Source organism: Mustela nigripes, chromosome 2 (assembly GCF_022355385.1).
Source record: "Mustela nigripes isolate SB6536 chromosome 2, MUSNIG.SB6536, whole genome shotgun sequence".
In the NCBI taxonomy this organism is placed as follows: Eukaryota; Metazoa; Chordata; class Mammalia; order Carnivora; family Mustelidae; genus Mustela; species Mustela nigripes.
Window position 1 is genome coordinate 20,968,029 of NC_081558.1, and position 10,137 is coordinate 20,978,165.

The 10,137-nt window shown below is 52.9% G+C and overlaps 1 protein-coding gene across 1 annotated transcript in view; it reads right to left on the minus strand.

The window, feature by feature from the left end:
- Positions 1–4,123: 4,123 nt before the first annotated feature.
- RRP9 (ribosomal RNA processing 9, U3 small nucleolar RNA binding protein) overlaps positions 4,124–10,137 on the minus strand; it is a 7,666-nt gene continuing 1,652 nt past the window's right edge. Inside the window, exons 3-15 of the mRNA XM_059389848.1 lie at positions 8,243–8,352; positions 7,785–7,852; positions 7,659–7,700; positions 7,272–7,398; positions 6,643–6,767; positions 6,468–6,560; positions 6,057–6,157; positions 5,824–5,958; positions 5,683–5,745; positions 5,377–5,522; positions 5,202–5,281; positions 4,403–4,476; positions 4,124–4,290 (exon numbers count right to left, since the gene is read on the minus strand). Coding sequence (XP_059245831.1) covers positions 4,197–4,290; positions 4,403–4,476; positions 5,202–5,281; positions 5,377–5,522; positions 5,683–5,745; positions 5,824–5,958; positions 6,057–6,157; positions 6,468–6,560; positions 6,643–6,767; positions 7,272–7,398; positions 7,659–7,700; positions 7,785–7,852; positions 8,243–8,352 — 1,258 coding nt within the window. The 3' untranslated portion in view covers positions 4,124–4,196. The remainder of the gene's footprint in view (positions 4,291–4,402; positions 4,477–5,201; positions 5,282–5,376; positions 5,523–5,682; positions 5,746–5,823; positions 5,959–6,056; positions 6,158–6,467; positions 6,561–6,642; positions 6,768–7,271; positions 7,399–7,658; positions 7,701–7,784; positions 7,853–8,242; positions 8,353–10,137) is intronic.

The window sequence follows — 10,137 nt, forward strand, 5'->3', positions numbered from 1 at the left end:
ATGATATTTTGATAGGGATTGCTTTGAATATGTAGATTGTTTTGGGTAGAATCGACATTTTAACAGTATGTTTTCTTTCAGTCCATGAGCATGGAATGTTTTTCCATTTCTTTGTGTCTTCCTCAATTTCTTTCATAAGTGTTCTATAGTTTTAAGAATTTTACCCCGTTGAACATGTTTTCATGTGTCTGTTGGCCATCTGAATGTCTAGAAAAAACAATCTTTTGAAATTTCTTTAAAATACCATTGAGTCCAGGGGTGCCTGGGTGGCTCAGTGGGTTAAAGCCTCTGCCTTTGGCTCAGGTCATGGTCTCAGGGCCCTGGGATCGAGCCCCACATCGGGCTCTCTGCTCAGCGGGGAGCCTGTTTCCCCCTCTGTCTCTGCCTGCCTCTCTCTGTCAAATAAAATAAATAAAATCTTTAAAAAAAAATTAAAATTAAGTGCCATCAAGTCCCGTGCCGGCAAGATGGAACAAGGGTACTACAGCTGATCTTTCCCAATGAGGACAACCAAAAATTCTGGATAGAATACAGAAAGCAACTGGACTCTGGAAAGTGGACAGTAGCAGATGGATTGAGGAAGAAAGTCTTGAAGAACGATCAGTTCTGGTTTCCATGTCATAACTGAAGGCAGCCCAAGACGCAGAAATGCATTAGTGTGGTTGGGAAATAACCTGAGAGAGAGGCTCCTCTGACTAATTCTTAAGGAAAACCATCATTTAATGTTAGAAGTGTCAGACAACAATGTTGAAACAGTTATTATAACCATCTTCCGTGATGGTAAAGGTGAATCCTTTCTAAATGAATGGAAACATAGTTCTTAGAAGAGACATCAAAATTAAAACAAAACTGTGGACTCAGTCAGTTAATTGTCTGCCTCCAGCTCAGGTCATGATCCCAGGGTCCTGGGATTGAATCCCGTATCAGGCTCCTTACTCAGCAGGGAGACTGCCTCTCCCTCTGCCTGCCAATCTCCTTGCTTGTGCTCTCTCTCTGACAAATAAATAAAATCTTAAAAATAAATAAATAAATAAATAAACTAAACAAAAGTGGGCTACCTGGCTGGATCAGTTGGTAGACTGTACGACTCTTGTTCTTGGGGTCGCGAATTCAAGCCCCATGTTGGGTATAGAGATTACTTAAAAATAAACTTAAGAAAGAGGAATCACATGGAAACTTAACTGTAAAATACAATATCTGAAATAAAGAACTCATTGATAGCCTCATCGGCAGAATGCAGATGACAGAGAAATCAGTCAGTAAGCTTGAATACAAAGTAATAAAAATGAGAGAATCCAACCAGAGAGAAAAAAAAATTGAGAAAAAAAATGAAAAGAGCCTCAGAAACCTGTGGGACAATAGTAGAAGGTCTAACACTGACGTTATTGAGTCCCAGAAGGAAGAAATTATGTAGAAAGAACTTGAAGAAAGGCTAAGAACTTTCCCAATTTGTGAAAGGCATACATTTACAAATTCAAGAATCTCAGCAAACACCAAAAAGGATATACTCAATCAATGACAAAAAGAAAAATAAATAAATAAATAAATAAATAAATAAATAAATGCAAACGACCTGATTCAAAAATGGGCAAAGGACTTGAATAGACATTTATCCAAAGAAGATATCTGAATGGCTAATAAGTGCATGAAGATACTCTACATCACAGTTAGGAAAATGCAAATCAAAACTACAATGTGATACCATCTCCAACTCAGTAGAATGGTCGTATCAAAAACAAAACAGAAAACAAGTGCTGGCAAGCATGTGGAGAAATTGAAACCCTTGTGCACTGCTGGTGGGAACGTAAAATGGTGCAGCCATTCTGGAAAACCATATAAAGGTTCCTCAAAAAATTAGCAATGGGATTACTATATGTCCCAGCAATTCCACTTCTAGGCATACACCCCAAAGAAACGAAAGCAGAGTCTTGAAGAGATATTCATGTGGCCACATTCCTAGCAGCATTATTCATGGTAGCTAAACACAGAAGCAGCCCAAGTGTCCAAGTTTAGGGATGGGTGACAAAATGTGGTATATGCACACCATGGAATATTATTCAGCCTTAAAAAAGAGAAAGGAGATCCTGACACCTGCTAGAACATGAACACACCCTAACATTACGCTAAGTGAAATAACTCAGTCACCAAAAGGCAATATTGTATGATTCTACTTCTATGAGATACTTGGAGTAGTCAAAGCCATGGAAAGTAAAATGGTGGTTACCAGGGGTTGGGGGGAGGGGGCCAGGGGAGCTACAGTTTCACAGGTACAGAGTTCCAGATTTGCAAGCATTAGGGGAATGGATGGTGGTGACCGCTGCACCACAACGTGAATGTACCCAATGCCAGAATGGTACGCTTCAATATGGTGACATCAGTGGGGCACCTGGGTGGCTCGGGTCATGATTTCAGGGTCATGGGATCAAGTCCTGTGTCCATGCCCAGCATGGAGCCTGCTTAAGATTCTCTCCCTCTTTAACCACTTTAAACACACCCCTCCTCCTGGCTCACAAGCAAGCTCTCTTAGAAAAAAAAAAAAAAGCCTCTGCTAATTGATAAGAAAATTATGACATCAGCATTAAAAAATGGTGACAATGATAAATTATGTTATGTCTTTTAATCAGAAAAAAAATTATAAGGGGCGCCTGGGTGGCTCAGTGGGTCAAGCCACTGCCTTCGGCTCGGGTCATGATCTCAGGGTCCTGGGATCGAGTCCCGCATTGGGCTCTCTGCTCAGCAGGGAGCCTGCTTCCTCCTCTCTCTCTCTCTGCCTGCCTCTCTGCCTACTTGTGATTTCTCTCTGTCAAATAAATAAATAAAATCTTAAAAAAAAAAATTATAAAAAGATGTATTAACTGCTGAAAATCAAAGATAAAAACATCATAAAAGCAGCCAGAAGAAAAATGATGCGTTACTTACAGAGAAGCAATGATTCAACACTGTGGATTTCTCTCAGTAGGAACGTGTCCATAGCAAAGGGGTTCGTGTATGGGGGTGCGTTTCCGTGTTCCTTTGCCATGTCTCTCAGGAAGTGTGCTTATACTATCATTGAGCTCAATTTGAGGCAGAACACAGGAAGTGAATTCCATTACCATCTTCTGATCCAGAACAGGATTTTGGGGGGGTTCAATCTGAACCTGATGCCATCTGGCCCCAGAGGGATGCAGGGAGGCAGGAGCAGGTCTCTCTGTTGGTGGACCTCCTGAGCAGGGGAGCGGGAGAGAAGTCCTGTGACTTCCTCCCCTGAGGGGACCATGCTGCCCCCTTGGGAACCACAGACTCAGTGGTTGAGCCCAATGGGTTAAGAAAAGCTTAGAGCAGAATCCTTAACATTCTCATTTCCCATTAAAAGGAGACTTTATTGCACTTGGACACTACTAGTCAGCCTCCTCTGGCTTTGCCAGTGGCAGGAGTGAATCATCCAGTGGGTAAAATCAGCAGGAAGAAGATTCTTCTGACAGCCTGGCTGTCATTCAGACCAAGGGCAGAGCTATTCCCAACTCTGACACCTGTCCCCAGGCAGTAGGCAGTACAGTGCCCCACCCCACCCACCCCAGCTTCCTGACCTGGCTGGGGTCCGCCTGACTTGCAGGCCTAGCTGTCATTTCAGTTCTCAGACTCCACAGCCAGCCCTGACACATAACTGGACAGCCATGGCTTCCCAGCTGAGGGTCAGCAGCTTGACACCTAGCAGCCCGGAGCCGGGGGCAGGGAGCTGTTCTAATAAGGTCACAGAGGATACTCAAGGCCCGGGAGCTGGCTAAGGTTTCCATCCCCAAGTTCCATGGAAAAGGATAAAAAGCCCTCAGCCAGGACACCTGGGTGGCTCAGATGGTTAAGGGTCTGCCTTCAGCTCAGGTCATGATCCCAGGGTCCTGAGATCGAGTCCCACATCTGGGTCCCTGCTCAGCAGGTAGCCTGCTTCCCTCTACCTGCCGCTTACCCTGCTTGTGCACTCTCTCTCTCTCTCTTACACTCTCTCTGCAAATAAATAAATACAACCTTTAAAAAAAAAGCCCTCAGTAATCGAGACTCTGGGAGCCCTGTCCCTCCCTGGCCTCTTCCAGCCCATAGTCCCGCCATCACCCTCCTTCCCCACCCAAGAAGCTGCAAGAGACAAGGCCCAAAGGAGAAAGCTTTTAATACAAAGAGGGCAGGGCCTGGTCTGGGAAAGACTTAAATAAAGGGGAGAAGAGTCAGGAGCCGGCAGCGGGGGGCCTGGGGGTCCTGTGGAGCGGGATGATGCAGACGGAGTTCCGGGCCTCTTTGATGCGCCACCAGCGGCCAAGCCTACAGGGGACAGAACGAAAGGAGGGGCTGAGCCCAGGCCCAGCCCCCACCACCCCACCCAGTGGCCTGGCCAGTACCACCTTCCAACCCGCCTCCCTAGGGTGCCTCATACCTGTGCTCCTGCCCCACCCCAGCCACCAGGAAATCCCCCGAGCTGGAGAACTTGAGGCTGTTGATAAAGCCCACCTGAGAAGAGGGCGAGACATGGGAAGACGTGAGAAGATGTGAAAACAGATCCATCCCCCAACCCCCCTCCACTGCGGACCCACACCATAGCCCCAGCCTCACAGCCAAGGGCCTGGCCTCGGCAGGCCCAGCTTAAATCCCTGCTCTGCCTCCTGCTACCTGGGTCAGCCCCTGACCCCTCAGGGCTTCAGCCTCCATACCTATGAGATGGACGGAAAAAAGAGTGCTGGCCTCACAGTGAACTTGTGAGGGTTTAAGGAGACAGTGTATGCCAAGTACATCACTTATCAGGGTGGCCCAGGGCCTAGCTCCTGGCTGTGGGGTCCTGGAGACCCCAAGACTATCACCGAGCCCTGCACAGTCACCAGATGTCATGGACCGTCCTGCCACTCTCCCTTCCCATGCCCACAGGCTCTGGCTGTGAGATAGCACCAGGCTGCCCGTCACCTCCAGGCCTCTGCACACGCTGCCCCTGCCTTGTCCCAACCTCGTTCCCCTGCACCCAGGACAGGGTGGGGAGTGGAGGAGAGGGAGAAGGAGGAAGGGCTCCTGTCAGGCCCTGCACTAAGAGCTGGGACTATGAAACAGAGAAGTCCTAGCTGGCCCTGCCCTGAGGAGCCTCCCTTCTGGCAGGTAAAAACAGTAAGGGGCTAAATCCAGGGGCCACAAGCTCCAGGACCTCGGCAGTGAGGCAAAGACAAGCTGGGCATTCAAGTCCCACTTACCAGGGGAATGTCGCAGAGCGGGTCAAGCCGCCGAAAGCCCTCCCCGCACTGCCAGAGCTTCACGCAGGAGCTGTGGGAGCCTGGGGGTAAAGACAGACAGTGAGCACCCCCGCCCCAGTGCCCCACTACCACCCCCCACCGCCACCCCATCCTCCTGGCCTCAAAGGTTACCCGCCTGTGGCCACCAGGTCCGTGTTGAGCAGGGCTGCCACCGACGACACCCAGAAGGGCTGCTCCAGGCCCTGCTCCCCCCGCAGCCCATGGGCCTCACGCTGCAGGGCGAGTGGCCGCTTCTTGGAGAGGCCCCACAAGGCCACGGAGCTGTGGACAGAGAAGATCATGGGTGAGGGGCTGGGGTAGGGCAGACAGGCCACTGGGCGGAAAGAAATCACACCACCGCTCGGACAGGTTCCAGGAGGCGAGGCCGGGAGCAGTGACAGCGGTGTGAGGCGGTGTGAGGCATCAGAAAGGCAGCTCTTACCCGTCGTCTGCGCCCGACACCATGTGCTCCTCGTTGATAAGCTGGATGCTGTCGATGGAGCCCCTGGCGAAGAGCAGCAGTGAGGGGCACGGCCCCTCCCCCAGCTCCGCTCCCCCCACTGGGCCCAGTGGACAGCCTTACTGGTGGCCATAGAAGACAAGCTGGGACTCCTCAGGAATCTTCCACACACGCACCGTGCCGTCCCGGCCCCCGGCCGTCACACAGCACTCCCGGCTCAGGGCGTCCAGCGCAGCCACGGCATCCTGGTGCCCGAAGCTGGAGGGGATGAAGGGGGCGGAGGGGTAGGATGGGGGTCACACGTGCACTGGCGTGCACATCCACACACCCTCTCCCCGCGCACCCTCAACACTCACAGCGTCTCCACGTAGGAGTTCTCCGCCACGTTCCACACCTTCACGGAGCGGTCGTGGGACGTGCTGTACAACTGGTGGGTGCCTCTGCGGAAAGCCAGACCCTAATACATGGAAAGGGGGCAAAAGGGGACCTGGACTACAGCAGGCAAGGCGGAAGTCAGGCCCAGGGAGGACTTCCTGAAATCAGGTCCCAACACTCAGCTGCTGTCAAGGAGCCATAAACTGCTGAGCGCCACCCCCACCCCCACCTCCCCCCCAGAGCAAGCTCAGTCTGTCCCAGCTCTCCCCCTTTATGTCCTTTATGCACTGCACCGAAGAGCAGGTTGCCAAGGATGGTGACCCTCTGTCTCATTCACCCCATCACCCCAGCCCGGCCCACTTAGTCGCTCAACAAATGTCCACAGCTCCTACCGACACAGCGTCCCGGTGTCCTGTGAACGTGTACAGGTGCCGGCAGCTCTGGGCCTCCCAGATGAGAATGAGCTTGCTGCGGTCACCCGAGGCCTGCGGGGAGGAGGGCAATGGCCACAGGCACCCAGCGCGCGCCCCAGCCTCTTACCCGCCCCCGGGACCAACCCGGCCTTACAAGGTATTTGCCGTCAGAGGAGATGGCCATGCAGAGGATGTGGCTGTCATGGCCGGGGGGCTGCCCCTCAGTACCCTTCTTGGCTCGTGGGATCACATGGAGCTTCCGTCCACTCTCCACACTCCCTGACACCGGGAGAGAGAGAGGCTACTGGGATGGAGGCTGGGACTGGCTGGCAACCCCTCCAAGGGCAGCACAGGCCAAAGATCGGGCTGAGCCACTGGGAGCCCCTGCAGAGCCCCCTCAGGCTCCTTGTCTGTTACATGGTGACAATAACCCCAAAGGGCAGTTGTGAAGCCCCAGGGAGAAGGAAAGCAGGTGCTTTACGACCAAGGCTACAAGTTCTTCCAGTTTCTCCTAAGGGTGGGTGAAGACAGCGCTCAGCTGTCGAAGGGAGGACCCAGGAAAAGCAGAATGCAATCCCGGGGCTGCACAGAGCCTCAGGGAGCCCACAGCCCCACTCCTAGCCAGAAGCTTCCAGTGGCACCCAGAAAACACCTCCTTAGGAGCCAACTTACCACCAGAAGCCTCTCCCATCGGGCCTCAGTCTGCCCTGATGACTCCCCCCTCACAGACCAGCCCTCCCGAAAGACCACTGGAGCTGCACCCCCATCCAGATGCTCACTCACACTTGATAATGGTGCAGTCTTTGGCAGCAGAGAAGATGGCCGCGTCATCAGGGGTGATGACCACGCACGTGATGGAGAGCTGGTGCCCCCGTAAGACTCGGATGTCGGCTGGGGCTGGGGCCTGAATCTGAACAGGAAGGGCTGGGTCACTGCCACAGGGGGCAAGAAGGCCCCTAGACACACACACGCGCACACGCATGCACACACATTCCTTTCCCACCACCGTGCAAGGATCGGACCCTTCCTTGACCCCATCTGCCCAAATGCCCACCATGTTCCAGAGCAAAAACCCCACAGCCTGAGTCCCCAGTTAGGCCATCTGCTCACCAATCCACGGGTGCCCTATGATTCACTCAAGTCTTACACCAAAGCGCCCTGCCCACTTACCTCCTTTGCCACCGACTTCTGCAGCCTGCCCCGCTGCTCCAGCTGCACAGAGAAGAGAGGGGTGAGCTCCCGGGAGCAGGACCGCCCGCTCCCCTTCTCTCCCACCACCTTCCCTCCACAACTCACCACATCCTCCTTCAATCGCCCAGCCACCTGGTCCTCCTCAAACTCCCGGGCCTCCGCCTTCTCCTCCTCTGTGCAAGGGCAGACCAAGTCTGTCAGGTCACCCCGGGCCAAGCCTCCACTTCCTCCTTCCCAATCCCACCCTACCACCACCTCAGTCCTGGGCCCCACTCGGGCTGCACCCCACGGGAAGTTCGGGCTGCCTTGGGCAAAGGAGACGTCCCCTCCCCCCTAACCCGTCTTTACTGAGAGATCAGGCTAAAGCCCCCTGAAGGTCTGCCCCACTTCCCCACCGCAGGAGGCCCGTTAGTCTCCTAGCCACCCTCCCCCAAGGCAGCCAGCACACGCAGCTCGGGCAGCCCACCAGGTACCTGCGTCAGTCACCCATCCGGTGGCGGGGGCCGCAGCAGGCAGTTGTGGGCACAGGCCCTGCCCCTCACCTGCCCAGCGCATGCACTCACCTTGCTGCCTGAGCTGCTCGAGGTAGAGCTTGGCCAAGCGCAGCTTCTTCTCCTGGGCTGTCTCCTCCAGCTCCTCGTCGTCCTCCTCCTCAGTCCTCCTGGGAGGCAGGCTGTAGGCGGGAAGGGGCTGCCTCTGTGAGGGCCCAGCCTGCCACTGAGACCGTGCCTCCTCGCTGCTTCCCCTGCCATTCACCGGCCCCAATCCTGCTAACCCTCAGGGCCAATGATTACCCATGCAGAAAACTGAAAGCCGTTGACTTACCAAACTGAAAAGACCCACCCAGTGCCCAATAAGAGGGTGAAAAGGGACCCAAACCCCAAAACGATCACTGCGAAATCTCTCAACTCTAGAGGGAGAAAGCAGGTTCCACGGGCTGCTGAGAAAAGGTCTCATACACAGTGTTGCTGGAATCAACAGCAACACTGAAAGCAGGCCGACAGAGGAGCCACCCACACAAAATCCTCAAGGGCACTGTAAACCCCTGGAAGCCCACGCCAGTTAAACCACCGACGACCAGCGAAGACACTGTCAGATGCACACGGTGCCACAGGACTTGTCTTTTTTAAACCTCACTAAGGGATGGAGGCCATGCTCACTACACAAGAGGGTAAGCTAAGAATGAGAAAGGCATGGGAAACAGGGAATAGGAGAGCCCACATGGAAAGCTGAAAAGGCAGATTCCAGAATCACGACCCCCCTAGACTGCAGAGCAGCAACCAGTCCAGATCTGATCAAAGGACCCAAGAGGCGGACACTCTGGGACATCAGTCTCACCCCCAATGCTATGGTACCAGCCTCTACCTTGAGGACCGGATTCCAGGTGCAACTTAACTGGTCTTGGCTTGACCTCATGCTGGTGAAGGTGCTGCTTTCCCTTCCATGCCCCATCCCTGAACTGGCTGGGAGCATTCACTTCACTCAAGACACAGCCTACCAGGACTTGCTTTTGGGAGCTAGAGGTGGGTCACAGGAACTGTCCCTTGATCATGTGCCTGAAGATACCTACTCCCTGTCAAATGCCCCAACCATTGCCCAAGACCCATTTATAACTTCGCCCGTTCCCAGAAGGGACCTTGGAAACCAAGGCTAAACCAGGCCCCAGAGAAAGCCTTGAGCCAACAGGGTTGGTGCTACCTTTCCTTTATCCAGCTAAGGGAAGAACTTCTCCTCCGTTTACCTAATCAATCCATTATTGAGGGGTTCACGCATAGGAGACGGAACTTTAAAGCAAAGCAAAGCAAAGGAAGCAAACGCTGTATGAGTCCACTCATATGATGTTCTGGAAAAGGCAAAGCTGTAGGGTCAGTAGTTAGCAGGGGCTGGAGGTGGGGAGAAACTGACTACAAAGGAGTAGGGGGGATTTCTGGAGCGTGATGAAACCCTTCTACACCTTCATAGTGACGGCAGTTACACAACTGTGTTTGTCAAAACTCACAAACTATGCTAAAAAAAGCGAGCATTACTGTATGTAAGTTATGACTGAATGAGAAAATGAAAAGGAGGAGGAAGAAGAGGTGGAGAAGGGAAGGAAGGAAACCCCAGAAATGATTAACTCAAGTCAGAATGCAGAGATGGGGCTTCTAAGCTTCTGCAAATGGTCTACCTAGCTCCTAACCCAGGCGGTGGGCACACAAAGCTTCATCACTTCACCCTTGCTCCCTTTGTCCAAACACATTTCATTGAGTCCTTCTGTATCTCACAGTTCCCAACACATTTTTTTAAAAATTTAAAAGTATTCTGTGGGCGCCCGGGTGTTCAGTGGGTTAAGCCTCTGCCTTCGGCTCAGGTCATGATCTCAGGGTCCTGGGATGGAGGCCCGCATCAGGCTCTCTGCTCAGTGGGGAGCCTGCTTCCCCCCTCCCTCTGCCTGCCTCTCTGCCTACTTGTAATCTCT